This window comes from Oncorhynchus mykiss, chromosome 2 (genome assembly GCF_057628025.1).
Source record: "Oncorhynchus mykiss isolate SJ-2025 chromosome 2, ASM5762802v1, whole genome shotgun sequence".
NCBI lineage: Eukaryota > Metazoa > Chordata > Actinopteri > Salmoniformes > Salmonidae > Oncorhynchus > Oncorhynchus mykiss.
Window position 1 is genome coordinate 22708994 of NC_143023.1, and position 18350 is coordinate 22727343.

The following is an 18350-nucleotide window of genomic DNA, read 5'->3' on the forward strand; positions in this document are numbered from 1 at the left end:
AGAGAGAACGGTCTAACACTGGAGAGAGAACGGTCTAACACGGGAGAGAGAACGGTCTAACACGGGAGAGAGAACGGTCTAACACAGGATAGAGAACGATCTAACATAGGATAGAGAACGGTCTAACACGGGAGAGAGAACGGTCTAACACGGGAGAGAGAACAGTCTAACACGGGAGAGAGAACGGTCTAACACGGGAGAGAGAACGGTCTAACACGGGATAGAGAACGGTCTAACACGGGAGAGAGAACGATCTAACATAGGATAGAGAACGATCTAACACGGGAGAGAACGGTCTAACACGGAATAGAGAACGGTCTAACACGGGATAGAGAACGGTCTAACATGGGAGAGAGAACGGTCTAACACGGGAGAGAGAACGGTCTAACATAGGATAGAGAACGATCTAACATAGGATAGAGAACGATCTAACACGGGAGAGAGAACGGTCTAACACGGGATAGAGAACGGTCTAACACGAGATAGAGAACGGTCTAACACGGGATAGAGAACAGTCTAACACGGGAGAGAGAACGATCTAACACGGGATAGAGAACGGTCTAACACGGGATAGAGAACGGTCTAACACGGGAGAGAGAACGGTCTAACACGGGAGAGAGAACGATCTAACACGGGATAGAGAATGGGGGAAGAAACACACCCGCCCGCGCGCAGGCAAGAGACAAGCCACCGTCACCTCAACAGCCTCACAAAGCGATTAATTAATTTGTGTGAAAACACACACACACACACACACACACACACAAATGCACACACTAATGTTATGGGTATTCTGAGAAGCTGTTGCTCATTAACACATTACCCAGAAGGGAGGGAGAGAGAGAAGAAATTAGAGAAAAGAAGAGTGGTTGGTTATATGGAGCAGAGAGGGGGAACATTTTGACCCCAGTGTTGTGTTTGTACCTTTGTGGTGTTGGCTAACACAGTTCATGTTTCACACAAGATGGCAGCTTCCTCTTCCGTACCCCCGGCGGTAAGTGTTGTTGGATTCGACATTTTGAACATTGAGATATTAAAGACATGATAGATCAGATGCATAGTATATTAAGGAGTGAAAGAGAATGGGTCTCTGTAGAAAGACAGATAGCTGTGGAATGTGTTGGGTGGAAAAGAGGAGAGCAATGTGTTGATACAGGGGAGACAGATGGACATCTGTGGATTAGATGGAGAGGTTGAGGTCAGGAGGTCAGGTCAGATCCCCTGAAGGGAGTAATAAGGGTTTGGTATCTTGTTACTCTTTTCCTGTTAAACCATAAGATGTAAGGATTGGAGAGAAGGAGGAGTGTCTTAAGTGGGATATATATATATCTGGATGGGAGAAATGTTGGGTTGTCTGAATTACAGCTGTACAGAACCTTTGGGAAGAATTAAACTTGGTTAAAGCTTCTAAGGTGTCCGTGAGTTATTTACTCTGAAAAATAAGAACCTAACAGTGTGAAAAGGCTTTTCTTGACCACTGTGTATTTCTAATCAAAGCTGCAGGAAATTAATCAGAAGCAACAGTTGCGATTCGACCCCAGAGGTAAAGGTGGAATTGACATGGCCACTGTTAATTTTCACACCATTAAAGCAACCGTCATGCTCCTACGGCACAACTGAAGAACCATTGATTTCCCCTCCCCATTCATTCCTGTTCTCACTTAAGAAAGCCATGCACCACTTCAAAAACCTATCTGCTGTTAACGAAACCGAACAATAAACAAAAGCACACAATAAACAAAACCTTCACATAATTTAGTCACTATTCAAACTCCCGGAGGTGCAAGACAAAAGAGCCCAAATCTAACTGGCTTTTAAAGACCTCCAAGAACAATCAGAACTCTTTTTTTAAAACTAGAGATCACTCTCTCCAGCCCCTATGGTTTTTCAAAAGGAGTGCTCAGTCAGTTAGGCAGTGTAAGGCAGTTAGGCCGTGGTCTATGGAGCAGTGAATGGCTAATCCAGAGATTGAAGGACCCAGAGCCTCCCTCCTCGAGCCCAGGCTGAATGCAGACTGAATGGGCCTCGGAGTAGGACTGATTGCCCCACAGTCTATGGTCAGCTTTTTTTAAGTAGCCTGTGATTGAGTGGTTCCATTAATGTCCCATTTATCTTCCTTCCCTGCGCCAGAGCTCTGAAAGAGCGGGTGACACTCATGGACACACCCACACAGAGACAGCGGAACGGAGCATGGGCGCACGGGCACACTCACTCACACAAACGACACACACACGCATAAACCATCTCTCATACACACACATACACACACACACTGGAGTCGTGACTGGACACAGGCTTTTCAGAACCCCAATATGACCACTTTATGTCTATCTAGTGCACTACGAGCAACTTCAAACTGCCAGCACCGTCACTGTGTTAAAAGATAAACAACTGTGATGGCTTGGTATAATAACTCAATAGTTCTCAAATAACACCTGAAATACTGTCAGTCTCTCAATAACTCCAAGGACATCTGTCGCTCAGCATACATGCGTTTAAAATACAGAGGCCGAATGAGGCCGAATGAATACAGGCCGAATGAATGCAGCTGAAGCCCCTGGGCCCAGGCCCAAGAGGAAGCAAAAAAATATGTATATTTATTTACAACAAATAATAATAAAGGAAATATATACTTGTATATATTATCTACAGTTGAAATCGGAAGTCGGAAGAGTCATTAAAACTCGTTTTTCAACCACTCCACAAATTTCTTGTTCCCAAACTATAGTTTTGACAAGTCGGTTAGGACATCTACTTTGTGCATGACACAAGGAATTTTTCCAGCAATTGTTTACAGATAGATTATTTCACTTACAATTCACTGTATCACAATTCCAGTGGGTCAGAAGTTTACATACACTAAGTTGACTGTGCCATAAAACAGCTTGGAAAATTCCAGAAAATGATGTCATGGCCTTAGAAACTTCTGATAGGCTAATTGACATCATTTGAGTTATTTGGGGGTGTACCTGTGGATGTATTTCAAGGCATACCTTCAAACTTAGTGCCTCTTTGCTTGACATCATGGGAAAATCTAAATAAATCAGCCAAGACCTGGTTCATCCTTGGGAGCAATTTCCAAAAGCCTGAAGGTACCACGTTCATCTGTACAAACAATAGTACGCAAGTATAAACACCATGGGACCACGCAGCCATCATGCTGCTCAGGAAGGAGACGTGCTCTGTCTCCTAGAGACGTACTTTGGTGCGAAAAGTACAAATCAATCCCAGAACAACAGCAAAGGACCTTGTGAAAATGCTGGAGGAAACAGGTACAAAAGTATCTATATCCACAGTAAAACAAGTCCTATATCGACATAACCTGAAAGGCCGCTCAGCAAGGAAGAAGCCACTGCTCGAAAACCTCCCTAAAAAAGCCAGACTACGGTTTGCAACTGCACATGGGGACAAAGATCATATTTTCTGGAGAAATATCCTCTGGTCTGATGAAATAAAAAATAGAGCTGATTGGCCATAATGACAATCGTTATGTTTGGAGCTTGCAAGCTGAAGATCACCATCCCAACCATGAAGCACTGGGTAGGCAACATCATTTTGTGGGGTGCTTTGCTGCAGGAGGGACTGGTGCACTTCACAAAATAGATGGCATCATGAGGAAAGAAAATTATGTGGATATATTGAAGCAACATCTCAAGACATCAGTCAGGAAGTTAAAGCTTGGTCGCAAATGGGTCTTCCAAATGGAAAATGGCCCCAAGCATACTTCCAAAGTTGTGACAAAATGGCTTAAGAAGGACAACAAAGTCAAGGTATTGGAGTGGCCATCACAAAGCCCTGACCTCAATCCTATTGAAAATGTGTGGGCAGAATTGAAAAAGTGTGTGCGAGCAAGTAGGCCTACATACCTGACTCAGTTACACCAGCGCTGCCAGGAGGAATGGGCCAAAATTCACCCAACTTATTGGTGGGAAGCTTGTGGAAGGCTACCCAAAATGTTTGATCCAAGTTCAACAATTTAAAGGCAATGCTACCAAATACTATTTGAGTGTATGTAAACTTCTGAACCACTAGGAATGTGATGAAAGAAATAAAAGCTGAAATAAATCATTCTCTCTACTATTAATCTGACATTTCACATACTTAAAATAAAGTGGTGATCCTAACTGACCTAGGACAGGGCATTTGTACTTGGATTAAATGTCAGGAATAGTGAAGAACTGAGTTTAAATGTATTTGGTGTATATAAACCTCCGACTTCAACTGTATCTACAGTGCCTTGCAAACGTATTCTCCCCCCTTGGCGTTTTTCCTATTTTTTTGCATTTCAACCTATAATTTAAATAGATTTTTATTTGGATTTCATGTACTGGACATACAATACAATACATATTATATATGTAGTATGTATATACAGTGCCTTGCGAAAGTATTCGGCCCCCTTGAACTTTGCGACCTTTTGCCACATTTCAGGCTTCAAACATAAAGATATAAAACTGTATTTTTTTGTGAAGAATCAACAACAAGTGGGACACAATCATGAAGTGGAACGACATTTATTGAATATTTAAAACTTTTTTAACAAATCAAAAACTGAAAAATTGGGCGTGCAAAATTATTCAGCCCCCTTAAGTTAATACTTTGTAGCGCCACCTTTTGCTGCGATTACAGCTGTAAGTCGCTTGGGGTATGTCTCTATCAGTTTTGCACATCGAGAGACTGAAATTTTTTCCCATTCCTCCTTGCAAAACAGCTCGAGCTCAGTGAGGTTGGATGGAGAGCATTTGTGAACAGCAGTTTTCAGTTCTTTCCACAGATTCCCAATTGGATTCAGGTCTGGACTTTGACTTGGCCATTCTAACACCTGGATATGTTTATTTTTGAACCATTCCATTGTAGATTTTGCTTTATGTTTTGGATCATTGTCTTGTTGGAAGACAAATCTCCGTCCCAGTCTCAGGTCTTTTGCAGACTCCATCATTCTTCCAGAATGGTCCTGTATTTGGCTCCATCCATCTTCCCATCAATTTTAACCATCTTCCCTGTCCCTGCTGAAGAAAAGCAGGCCCAAACCATGATGCTGCCACCACCATGTTTGACAGTGGGGATGGTGTGTTCAGTGTGATGAGCTGTGTTGCTTTTACGCCAAACATAACATTTTGCATTCTTGCCAAAAAGTTCAATTTTGGTTTCATCTGACCAGAGCACCTTCTTCCACATGTTTGGTGTGTCTCTCAGGTGGCTTGTGGCAAACTTTAACCGACACTTTTTATGGATATCTTTAAGAAATGGCTTTCTTCTTGCCACTTTTCCATAAAGGCCAGATTTGTGCAATATACGACTGATTGTTGTCCTATGGACAGAGTCTCCCACCTCAGCTGTAGATCTCTGCAGTTCATCCAGAGTGATCATGGGCCTCTTGGCTGCATCTCTGATCAGTCTTCTCCTTGTATGAGCTGAAAGTTTAGAGGGACGGCCAGGTCTTGGTAGATGTGCAGTGGTCTGATACTCCTTCCATTTCAATATTATCGCTTGCACAGTGCTCCTTGGGATGTTTAAAGCTTGTGAAATCTTTTTGTATCCAAATCCGGCTTTAAACTTCTTCACAACAGTATCTCGGACCTGCCTGGTGTGTTCCTTGTTCTTCATGATGCTCTCTGCGCTTTTAACGGACCTCTGAGACTATCACAGTGCAGGTGCATTTATACGGAGACTTGATTACACACAGGTGGATTGCATTTATCATCATTAGTCATTTAGGTCAACATTGGATCATTCAGAGATCCTCACTGAACTTCTGGAGAGAGTTTGCTGCACTGAAAGTAAAGGGGCTGAATAATTTTGCACGCCCAATTTTTCAGTTTTTGATTTGTTAAAAGTGTTTGAAATATCCAATAAATGTCGTTCCACTTCATGATTGTGTCCCACTTGTTGTTGATTCTTCACAAAAAAATACAGTTTTATATCTTTATGTTTGAAGCCTGAAATGTGGCAAAAGGTCACAAAGTTCAAGGGGGCCGAATACTTTCGCAAGGCACTGTATATATTTTTTACTGCAACCGCCAACCACACGAGGATATAGGAGTGTAGACAGCCTGCTGCCATTCTGCTAATACTCAGATGGGGGAGGAGAGGAGGTAGGGAACACGTCGGTAACTGGGGGGCCCTGCCTTCATTGGGTAACTGATTAATAAAAAGTAAAAAATTAACTGCAATAATAAATACTTGTGACGGGTCAATTGTGTGAGTCAGGGGCTGGGCCCAAGCGACAAAAAAATGCACATACAGGTAACTAACAAAATAAAGTAAACACCAACATAAAGCATATATATTTATTTTCATTTAACCGTGTGTGTCTTATTAGGGTGTTGGGCAGGCACGAGCTGCCAGAACAGATTTAATGCACCTTGGCATAGATTCTAAAGGTGGACCTATTTTTTTTTATTTTTATTTATTTCACCTTTATTTAACCAGGTAGGCTAGTTGAGAACAAGTTCTCATTTACAACTATGACCTGGCCAAGATAAAGCACAGCAGTTCAACACATACAACAACACAGAGTTTCACATGGAATAAACAAAACGTACAGTCAATAATACAGTAGAAGAAGAAACAAAAAAGTCTATATACACTGAGTGCAAATGAGGTAAGATAAGGGAGGTAAGGCAATAAATAGGACATGGTGGTGAAGTAATTACAATATAGCAATTAAACACTGGAATGGTAGATGTGCAGAAGATGAATGTGCAAATAGAGATACTGGGGTGCAAAGGAGCAAGATAAATAAATACAGTATGGGGATGAGGTAGTTGGATGGGCTGTTTACAGATGGGCTATGTACAGGTGCAGTGATCTGTGAGCTGCTCTGACAGCTGGTGCTTAAAGCTAGTGAGGGAGATAAGTCTCCAGCTTCAGTGATTTTTGTAGTTCGTTCCAGTTATTGGCAGCAGAGAACTGGAAGGAAAGGCGGCCAAAGGAGGAATTGGCTTTGGGGGTGCCCAGAGAGATAAACCTGCTGGAGCGCGTGCTACGAGTGGGTGCTGCTATGGTGACCAGTGAGCTGAGATAAGGCGGGGCTTTACCTAGCAGCGACTTGTAGATGACCTGGAGCCAGTGGGTTTGGCGACGAGTATGAAGCGAGGGCCAGCCAACGAGAGAGTACAGGTCGCAGTGGTGCCAGGAAAATGCAACCCACACCATAACATGTACTTTGTATCCCTCATTTACTCAAGTGTTTGGCAGTTACAGGCAATTTGACTATTAAACTCATGGGTACACTAGCAATGGATACCAGTCCTGACTTGAATGGGAATTGCCATCTATGGATTATATTTCTATGGTTGGTTGCAGCAGCCGGTTTGCGTTTTGCAGATTTCAAAGTACAATTGCGGGGAGAAATGTAAAGCAAATGGCTACTGCTGAAAAGAGAAGACTAGTCTGTCTGTAGAACCAATATAAACAGTTTTCTTAACAACTCCCAATTAGATTTCTTAATCCGGCCCTGAAAGTATAACAGGAGCTGCAGGTTTTTCACAAACGATCTTCCCCAGACTGATTAGTCTTGGGCTGTAGTTTCAGACAGTAACCTGTAATCATCTCACTCCAGACATCTCTCCATTGAACAAGTTGAAGGACAGACTGAGGACTTGCTGCTCTTCTGTTGTCTGCCTGCAGCTTACTGCTCCACATGTTCCCCACCTCCTCAACCTCACACACTCACAAACCAGGGTGTGTGTAAAGTGGTGTCGGGGTGTGTGTATAGCGGTGCCAGAGAGTGTGTGCTGTGTCTGTAGTGATGGTTTGGCAGGTGGCTGTGTTTGAGGTGTATGAAACAGAGATAAAACGGTGTGTGATTGTGTGTGTTTCAGGGTTGTGTGAGTGTGTCAGAGTTGTGTGTGTATGTGTCAGGGTTGTGTCTGACGGAGACAGGAGCAGGGCCCTGTGGCCTCACACATGGAGGTTGGAGACCCTTCCAAACAACTGAAAACAAAACAGGCACTTCCAGGGACCAGACACTGCCTTGATCTGGAGGAGATCTCTCTCTCTCTCTCTCTCTCTCTCTGCTTTCCTCTCCCCATCTCTTTCACCCCCCCTCTCTCTCTCCCTCTCCCCTCTCTCTCTTCTGTTTCTCAATGTTAATCTTTCTCTCTCCTCCTTTTTCTCTCCCTCTCTCTCTCATTCCTCATCTCCCCCCACTCTCTCTCTACCTCTCTATCCCCTCCCCTCCCCCTCTCCCCACCTCCCTGCATCAAATGGGGTGACTTTTCAGGCAGCATCGGGCTGCACCTCAAAGTGCAGGCTCTGAAGACAGCTTTTCTCTCCTCCTCTCTCTCATCCGTTATCGTCCCGTCTCTCTCTGTCTCCTTTACTTTATACCGCACCCTTACTCCTCCTCCTTGGCAGCCTTGAACGTTGAAATGGAAAGGGACTTTTCCGTCGTCTACGCATTTCATCTGCACCTCTGTATCTATCTCCCTGTGGCTATCTATCTCTCTTCTCTGCCTTTATCTTTAACTACATGTCTAATTATGCTGTCTCACTTATGTAATTAGAGCAAAAACAAATGGCTAAACACCCCCCCCCCCCCCCTAGCAGAGCCCTGAGAAAACAAATGATGAAGAACAATGGGTAGACATGGCTCCTGCACCAAACCACATGATGGATGCAGCCTGGAACTCTGCGTCTCATCCCCCTCTCCCTCCCTCCGTCCACTCCTCTCTCCTCCAATGTTATCTCCTGCTCTATCTGTCTCTGTTTGGAAACTCCCTGAAAACCTGCAGTATCTATACTCTCTCCTTCCCTCCCTCCAGCCCAACTATCCTATCAATAGCAGGCTTTATCATATGCCATAGACTGACACTGGATTCACACTCACATCATCTTAGACAATGCCATCCCTATTGTGTATGTGTGTGTAACACTCTCCCTCTCTCTCCCCTTCTCTCTTTCCTCCCTTTCTATCTCTGCTTCTCCCTTCCCTCTATCCCTGCTGTTGCTTCTCCCTTACCTCTAACCCCCCCTCCAGAGCGTTCCATTCCATGCACCATGGCTGGGACTTTCAAAAGCAAACATACATCATCCTGTAGCGGGAGGGCGTAGAAGCCCAATCTATGGAGGGAACAATCAGTTCAATCTGATGAGTGCTGGGATGCCTACATCGGACAGGTAAGATGTGCTGGAACAACGGAGGGACTAGGGTTGCTTTCAATAAATTCCCGAAAGTATCCGGAATGGTACAACCCTAGGAGGGACTGCTGCTGACTCCTGGCGAGGGTGCAGGGGTGTAGAGGGTTATAGGGTTCACCCCTGTCAGCTTGGGAAGCACTTAGCTTTCCAGACCCTAACCCCGCTGGACCCCCCCCCCCCCCCCCCCCGACACACACAGACTTCAAAAAACATTCTGTGTCTTAAGTCCATCTACCTGGCAAAGGGATACCTCAGGTTGTAATGTTTCGCCCTGAGGCGATGAAACAACCCCTTTCAATTCTTCCTTCCCGGATTCTCACTTCAGTTTACATCTTTGTTATTCTTTTAGCTACCCTGTGCTGGGAGAAAAACACAGGTTCGCTTTACACCAATACAAGCATATCCATTACCTTTAATGCTATGCTGCTGGCAGTAAATCCTTCTGACCCCCCCTCTCTCTTTCTCTCTCTCCCTCTCTGTCTCTCTCTCTCCCCTCCCTCCTCCCCCAGCTGAGGCACAGCTCTCTCTTTCTCTGTCTCTCTGCTCAGACAAACATCTCCTCCCAACCCCCTGTCCAAAGGATCTCCAATGCCTCTCTCTGTGTGAAGCTCCTGCTTTTCATCACCACGGAAGTTGGAGACCCACCTTACCCACCTACTGACTCTCACCCCTATCCCCCAAACCCTCCGCCACCCCCGGCTGTCGCCCCACCCCTCACTGCGCCTCTCATCTCCAACACGGCTCAATAAAATTACCATGTTTGGACATTGAGGGAGCCACAGTTAAAAGCCTGATCGATGAGCTTTGACTGACACCCCTCAGTTGATAGCAAATTGGCCGGCTTTCCTAGCGGCCTCCCACGGAGAGTTTCAAAGCCTTGCTCTAAATTCCCCGCTGGAGGAGAAGGGAGAGAAGAAAAAAAGTTGCTACACTTTCCGCCAACCCTTCGCCCAGCTGTCTGCCACTCAAAACAACACAGAGAGGCAGAGAGACCTACCTTTCTCACTGAGAGAAGGAGGAGGAGAAAGAGAGTTTAAGAAGCGGTTTCCTTTCCTGACTGCCGAGCCCAGTATTTTGTTAACGGTTGAGTCACTATCACAATATTTGCCCTCAGATTCCAGTCAGCTTAAACTGGCAAGAAGCAGGAAGATGGAGCTCTTTGTTTGAGGAGGAGAAAAAAAGCCAGAGAAAGAAAGAAAGAAAGAAGGAGACAGAGAGAGGGGAAGGAGGGGACCTGAAGCCCAGGGGAGCATGAGAGTTGTCCCTCCCTGCACGCACTCAACCCTCTGGTCTCTGTAATGTCCGCCCAGCCCAGCCAGGCCATCGCTTGTTTCCTTGAGTGCATTCCTTTCCCCCTGGTTGGGTTGAGTTGAGTGGAGACATGACATCCTGAGAGATAGAGCGTCATTAATTAGACAGTCAGGCTTTGACTAACCGCTCCATAAAGGGCACATAGCCCCAAAGACGGGAAACACTCATCTCAGCTCATCATCCTCTGCCCCAATGCATGCCCTTGACCCCTTGTCTTAGTGTGTGTGTGTGTGTGTGTGTGTGTGTGTGTGTGTAAGTGTGTAGGTGTGTGTGTATACTATGAGCAACACATAGTTTAGGGCGTTGCTTTGATAAGCTCCTCATGAGTCACTTATGGATGTGCACACACAACAACCCTCCAAAATAACACACAATGGCCACATGATATTAACGTCGCTCTGCTCAAGAGGAGCCACTGAAAATCGGACCGCATCTCAAGAACGGATTGAGTGGGGAATAAAAATAGATAAATAAGTAGAAAATATATAGATAGACAAATAAATAGCTTCTCACGGGACTCATAACCGCATGGGTTTTTCCCCCTCAGTCCCTTCCCAGCTGCCAGAAACACCCCCCAAAAGGGCAATCTTTAAAAGAAGGTTGAGGAACACGGCTAGTGAAGATAACAATGGCCCAGATATTGCTGCAACACGGGAGATTCATTTCAATTTGCTGTTGGTTTCTGTGTCTCGGCAGGAGATAGGAAATTCTTGTCTTGGAGGGCAGAAATTGATTGGAAAATAAAAACGAATGTTTGGTCTAGTATGTTGGAGCTCTCTCTATGCTCTCTGGGTTTCTTGGGTTGGAGGTCTTGCCAAATTGTGATACATCTCTCTAGAAAGATGTGTCACTTGTATCCCCCCCCAAAAAATATAATAAAAATACAATTTGTTTCACTAAAATAGCTAGCTGGCTTGCTACTGTTTGAACACAGTGGCTGTGCTACTGCTCTACTCTCTCACTCTGAGCTCTGTTTTAATGATTTGTAAAGAATTAACCCAGGGTTCCGTCTCGCTGTACCACTGTTTGGTGGAGGAGAATGCAGAGAGTAAACAGCCTCTGCTCTCTCCCTACTATATTCTAATCAGTGGGTGATAATAGAGCCCAGTAATCTGCTGGCAGTGGATGGAAGTGGAGCTGTTGTAGGACTGGTAGGGGCCCTGAGCTGAGAGGCTGAGGGGCCGGACGGCATGTGTGTGGACCAGTTATTTGGAAGAGGAAGCTGACACAGCCCCTCCATTGTCCCTGTCTTTGTGTGTCACTTCCTGCAAGGATCTTCCTCTGCCCCGTAGGGAAACAGAGGTGAGGACGTGCAAAGACAGAGACAAGGAGAGAAGGAAGGGAGGAAGAGAGCAGTGAGAGTTAGAGAAACAGAGAGTTAGCGTTAGAGAGAGAGAGCAGAGAGAGAGGGGGGGGAGAGAGAGAGATGATGAAAAGAGGGAGAGAAAATAGAGCGAAGAGAGAGGAAGCGAGAGAGAGAGACAAAGACAGGGATGGAAGTGGCCAAGTGCCCCAGCTGGTAGTACAGCTCCAGCATATCTTGCCTGGCTGCCCACACAACACAAGGCCTTCCCTGTTGTGTTGAGCCGTGCCATCAACCACATCCAGTGAAGTAGCTAACAGCTGATAACAAGGCCCCTGGACACAATGCCAAGTTCTTTATCTCTGTTTCCCCGCATGGCAAAGCTGATTAGTGAGACAGAGCTTGTTTTATGAAGCCCCATTGTTTATTTTCTCCCTCCAATTTCTGTCTCTGTACACAGCAAAGTTTTTGAGGGGATTGGGGTTGGGGGGATTGGGGGCCAAAGATGAGTGAGGAAGACCCCAGGGGTCATTGTGTTGTTAGTCAAGGAGGCGAGGTCCGAGGTAGAAGACAATGACGGTGTGCATGAACATGTCTTATGGCTGGAAGACACAGTAACCCATTGTTATAGTTTCTACCCTCTGCACCCATGCACCCGCTGCCTGCCTGCCTGTCTGTCTGTCTGTCTGTATGAATGACTGTCTGTATGAATGACTGTCTGTCTGCATGGCTGTCTACCTGCCTGCCTGCCTGCCTGCCTGCCTGCCTGCCTGCCTGCCTGCCTGCCTGCCTGCCTGCCTGCCTGCCTGCCTGCCTGTCTGTCTGTTTGTCTGTATGGCTTTCTGTCTGTATGACTGTATGTCTGTTGGTTTGTCTGTTAGTACCTTTGGATGAGTCATTTCGGAGTTACTGGGGGAAAGTGAAAGTGCAGATAAAGGAGGGCTCTCTACAAAAGGTTAAGATGTGGCTCTCATGCCATAAACCAAAACGACCTTTAAATTTTGATTTGTGCCCCCTCCCCTGAATCCTATTCCTTTCCATAGTCTATGAGGTCTGTCTGGAAATCAAATCTCCACCAGTTTGAGCCATGGGTCCATTGCAGAGAGCACTCCTAGTGTGGGAATGAAAGTAGGCCAAACTCAGCCATATCTTTGCCATGGGTGTGTCTCCTAAATAATGCAAGAGACTTCTACACCAGACGGATTCTGCTGCGTCAGCACTATTGTGACCGTGCACCCCTGGTCTGACACTCATCCTCAACTTAGCTTCTCTTCTCCCTCTCTGCCTTCCAACTTATTCTCTCTCATTTTACTTTCTCCTCAATCCCTTTCCCCCCCTCAGCAGCAGATAGAAAATGAGGGAGAGAGATAGGCGGGAAAGGAGAGAAAAGATGGAGAGAAGTTAATGATGCTCCATGGTATTCCCTAACGTTTTCCCGCCTCGCGTCAACTTGATCATCACACTGGTAGTTACACTTCTGAGTCCTGTCTCTCTCCTCCTCCCTCGCCCTACAACCCCTTACACTCCTCTGTCCCCCCACTCACTCCGCCCAAGCCTGACTCCTCCACAAGAATTCAAAGCAGCGGAGGTTCATGAAATATGCACGGTCCCCTAAAACAAACCTCCCTAGCCACGCTGCCACCGAATCGCACAGAAATATTTCTGCCACACAGCTCAGATCCAGGACAAATCTCTGCTAATGGGGAAGGGGGAGGAGGTGTGTGTGTGTGTGTGTGTGTGTGGAGGGGGGGGGGGGGGGGGTCAAGGCAAAGCTATATGTTCCTATGATGGCGCCTGTCTAGGCCTCATTGTGTATTTACAGTATATCCATGGTGAAAGGCTGTGTTTGTTTGTGTGTAGATGAGTTCTACTAGACTTACTAATGCCCCACAACACATTACCCTCACTGGACAAGTTCAGAGGAGGATGGTGATGGTAATGCATTTTCAGGGTGCTTCACTGGGTTTAGACACGAGTGGCGACAGCCAGGACTTGAGGAAAAAGCAGCGAGGGAAACGTGTGATCTCAGCTCCCAGCCCTTGAACTTGGCCCTATGAGACTCAGCAAACCAAAGCTAAAGGTTCCAAAAAAGAGCTCATTGAAGATTACTCGGAATACTGATGCAGGGTGGAATCCAATTCCAGTGGGAAGCCAGGGGACATTCTGAGAAAGCAAATGACGGATAGATGCTGCCGTTGCTCCTGCTGCAGAGGAGGGCCACAGAGAGGACATACATATGGATGGGTGAACAAGCATTGAACAACCAAGTTTTCTGGGACTGTGTGTGTGTGTGTGTGTATGAGAGTGTGTGTGTGTGTGTGTGTGTGTGTGTGTGTGTGTGTGTGTGTGAGTGTGAGTGTGAGTGTGAGTGTGAGTGTGAGTGTGAGTGTGAGTGTGTGAGTGTGAGTGTGAGTGTGAGTGTGTGTGTGTGTGTTTGTGTTGCAGCCTGTGAACCATGCTGGCTGCTGCCCCTCCCCATCCAGCTACTGTCTGTCTGTCAAGGAATTGTTCTGCTGCTGGTGATCTGAAGAGAAAAACATGCATGACAGACACAAGGTAAATCTATGACTACTCTACCATGACAAATGGGACATTACAGTTTGTTTGCCATTTGTGGTGTTTGTTAGTCAGGAATGGATCCACGAGGACCCTGGAACTCTGCTGTTGTTTGTTTGTGCTCCTCACAGTCAATAGTTAAGGGAATACTGTATTTCCCAATACTCGTTGACAATTCTTTAGGAGGGAAAAGTCTGTTTGTGCTTGTGTTCCAGTTCCAGCAGGCGTTCCATCTCCATCTCCTCTCTCTTCTCCTCCCAGAGGAGAGTGGGTGTCAGTGTGACAACGTTGTGTATTCTGATTCAACATTTAAATTTAATTACTGCCTCCCCATGTGTCTGTACTCGGCTCTCGTTCATCAAAGACAGTGGGAAGAAAACACGGCTTAACTGCCAATAAACATTTTGTTTTTAATTCATTTACTGAAGCGTTGACCGAAAGCGCTTTACTTTACTCCTGGATGCTCAATGTTAATTGGAAGAAGTAAGATCCTCTGAATCCGAGGGGTCGGGGGATTTGAAGCCTTTATCTAGAGCCGAATCAAAGCCGGCGTTAATAATACACCAAAACCAAGGAAATGTTTGTTTAAAGGCGTGGAAACTGGAAACAACAACACACATGCATAAAAATAGAGCAACGAGGGGTTGGGTGTGAAAATATACATTTTCTTTGACTGTGGTCTCAATCAATCAAAGGGCCCTTAGACCTCAATAGGGGCCATTGTTGTTTACTTTCCAATACAGAATTATGTATGTTTTGGCTGGTGCAATCACATTTCTTCTCTGGGGGATTAATAAAGGATTATGTTATTTTACAGAATAATGCAATAACCTATATTGCCTACTGTGCTGTAACTATGGAAAAAGTACCCTAAAGGTTTTATTTGCTCTAAATGGGTTTTACTTCTATTATATTCAGGCATGTTGATATTGCATAACCATTCAAAGGCCACATCAACTGATTTTCTAGCACATAATAACACACACATGCACACACACACACACACACACACACACACACACACACACACACACACACACACACACACACACACACACACACGCACACACACACACAGCCAAGATTAGTAGCCTATCAAAAGAAAGACCCACTGTTTGGAACAGTTGAATGTGAAACCTCCTTTCCTAAGAGGCACACTAATTGGACATTGCAGAGACTTGTAAATACAGCGACAGTTTATAGTAAACTATCATTGGCATAGGCCACTACACAAATGATTGACACGCTAATGTTGACTCCCATCAGACGATTGCCCCCAGTGGCTGAAGTCCTCACGATAAAATAACACAAACAGCAGTTGCACAGAGGAAAGAAAAATCATTGCACCATGCCCGGGGTCTGTTGGCTGCCTTTAATAGACATTTACTTTATTTCTAGATCGTTTCATTATTGACCTTTTCCGTGTAGCCTAGTGGTGGTGCAGCCTTTTCCACCTGGCTGCGTTTGGCTATGAAACTATTAATTGGAGACGTGTGTTTAAAAGCCGTCTCAAATCCAACCCCATGGCTGTTTATGCACTTACAACGAGAAATAGCCTAGATGTCCCCCCTCTTAAACCTATCGAACGCTATTTGGTCTGGACTTTCGGCTGATCGAGGTCCGTGAATCAACTTTATAGGCTACATTGTTACTTTCCATATAGAATAATAACACAATAGTGTTGTCTGATACATTACAAATACAGGTTCCATAATAGGCTAGTATATATTTTAATATGAATGACACACGGTGGCATTTGATCAACTTCTGTAAAGGTCGGCTAAAAAAGAGATGGAGAGCTTGTTTCGGCGGTCTTACAACATAACGTGGTTTCCTCACACGCTTCAATCCTCATGCAATTACACTCTGCGTTTAAATTATAAAGCCCATTCAAAAATAAATGAAATATGGGTATGAGAGAGGAGGTGTATGGGGCGAGAGAGGGAGTGTGTTGGGGTGGAGAGGTCGATTCCTAGCTGGTGCATTTTAAGGTCTGCTTGGCTGCATTAGGGGAGTGTTCCCAGTTTATCTCTACTAGGCTATACATGTTGCTCGTTTCAGCAGAAACGAGCACCGTGTTTCCCCCCACATCTCATTGGAAATGATGATCGGTGATACCTGCGGCCAACCTCATAGGCTACTATCCTTCGCCTGGTAAACTAGTGCGAATATCTAGAGGCGGATATAAGCATTTCTCTCCATCCCTCTCTCTGCTTTATCTCTTTATTTATCTTTTTCTTTCTCTTGTATCTCTCTTTCTATTGCTCTCTCTCTCTCTCTCTCTTTCACTCATACACACAAACCACTTGCTTCAACAGCGACTTTTGATGTCACCAAAGACCTCAGTGGCAACAAGCCCGGACTGCACGAGTTTTGGTCTGTCAGCATCGTTTCTAGCCTTATGTCTGCCTATCAAACAAACCCGTGCACTAACATGATGGACTGTTTCCAAACGATCAGCAAAAAAACCCACCCCGCATAGCCTACACCAGATAAATAACCGAATGCGTAAAACAACAAAAACCGCATCATCTCGCCACTGTGCGCTTTGGTAAGGATCGGCGTTAGTGCCATTGAACCGGTACCACGGGTCAGCTCTTTCAGTAGCGGAACTTTGTCTCAACATCCCTAGAAAAACTATAGTTCCTCGGAGCAAAAGCAGAGTCGCAATATTATCTCCTCTCTAATCCCCGTCAGCACAGCGCATCGACTAGGCTACAGTTTGACGCAGCGCGCCCTGAACGGAACGCGGAGCGAGCATCTCATGAGTTTCTAGCAATAGCGCAGAAAAACAACCAGAAAAAATGTGACAAGAACAGTTTTCTTACCTGTTCCCATAAGGCAAATGACGAGGTAAAACGCCAACATTTTATCTTGTCTTCTGTCGCCGGTTTGGCTGTGTTTTCCCCGAAAGTGTAGGACGGGAATCTATTGTTCCGTCAATGCGACTGGGGTGAGGGCTGCCGCTTGCTGGTTATTCTCAACCGCCGTGCAAAACAATATCACTGCTTGGGTAAATCAAACATACCGGTGATGTGCCTGTCTCTGGAATCGTATGCTTCTCAAAGCACTGGTATTGTCCGAACACTTTGCTTACAGTCATTTAGGAATTATTTTCCATAGTTAGGAACTTTTTCAGTATGACAGCGTATATGTATCCTCTGTGCGATCGATGTATTCCTCTTCCCTCTCAAGTTGTTGCAACTCACTGCTTTTGAATGAAGTACATCTCACGGTCTGTTTGTCCACAGTAGTGTCCTGAAGGCTATTCTCTCTTTTTCCGGTCGGTACTGATGCTGAGTTGCGCTCCGTCCTGCTTCTCGCGCAGTTTTGCCTAAACTCAATGAAGTTGCTACTCTCTCAACCCTCCACTCGAGATTCACTCTCCCGCTCTTGCTCTCTCTCTCTCTCTCTCTCTCTCTCTCTCTCTCTCTCTCTCTCACACACACACACACACTCTCTATTTCGTCCTCCTCAATTTCTCGTAAATCTCCGAAGGGGGGGGGGGGGGGGGGGGCTGCTACAACAGAGTTACACATGGAATAAACAAACATACAATAAATAATACAGTAGGAAAATCTATATACAGCATGCGCAAATGAGGTAGGATAAGAGAGGTAAGGCAATAAATAGGCCATGGTGGCAAAGTATGTATGATCTTAATTTGAGCCAGTTTCAAACAGCAGGAAAATAATCCTGCAGCAACAGGGAATGTGATTTATTATGTGGATTATAATTCATTTACATTTTTGTAGGGGTTGAAAGGGTAATATTGGGGTAAACACCCATTGTTTTGCATGTCAGCAATCAAGTGTTCAAGATACAGTTGAAGTCGAAAGTTTACATGCACTTAGGTTGGAGTCATTAAAACTCATTTTTCAATTCATCCACAAATTTGCTGTTAATTAACAAACTATAGATTTGTCAAGTCGGTTAGGACATCTACTTTGTGCATGACTCAAGTAATTTTTCCAACAATTGTTCACAGACAAGATTATTTCACTTATAACTCACTGTATCACAATTCTAGTGGGTC

At 45.2% G+C, this 18350-nt stretch overlaps 1 protein-coding gene across 8 annotated transcripts in view; it reads right to left on the reverse strand.

The window, feature by feature from the left end:
- The window catches only part of LOC110538403 (kin of IRRE-like protein 1), a 48117-nt gene extending 30362 nt beyond the window's left edge, over positions 1 to 17755 (reverse strand). For all 8 annotated transcript variants that reach the window (XM_021625267.3, XM_021625259.3, XM_021625249.3 and 5 more), the window contains exon 1: positions 17143 to 17755. In XM_021625267.3, coding sequence (XP_021480942.2) covers positions 17143 to 17182 — 40 coding nt within the window. In that variant the 5' untranslated portion in view covers positions 17183 to 17755. The remainder of the gene's footprint in view (positions 1 to 17142) is intronic.
- Between the last annotated feature and the right edge of the window lie 595 nt (positions 17756 to 18350).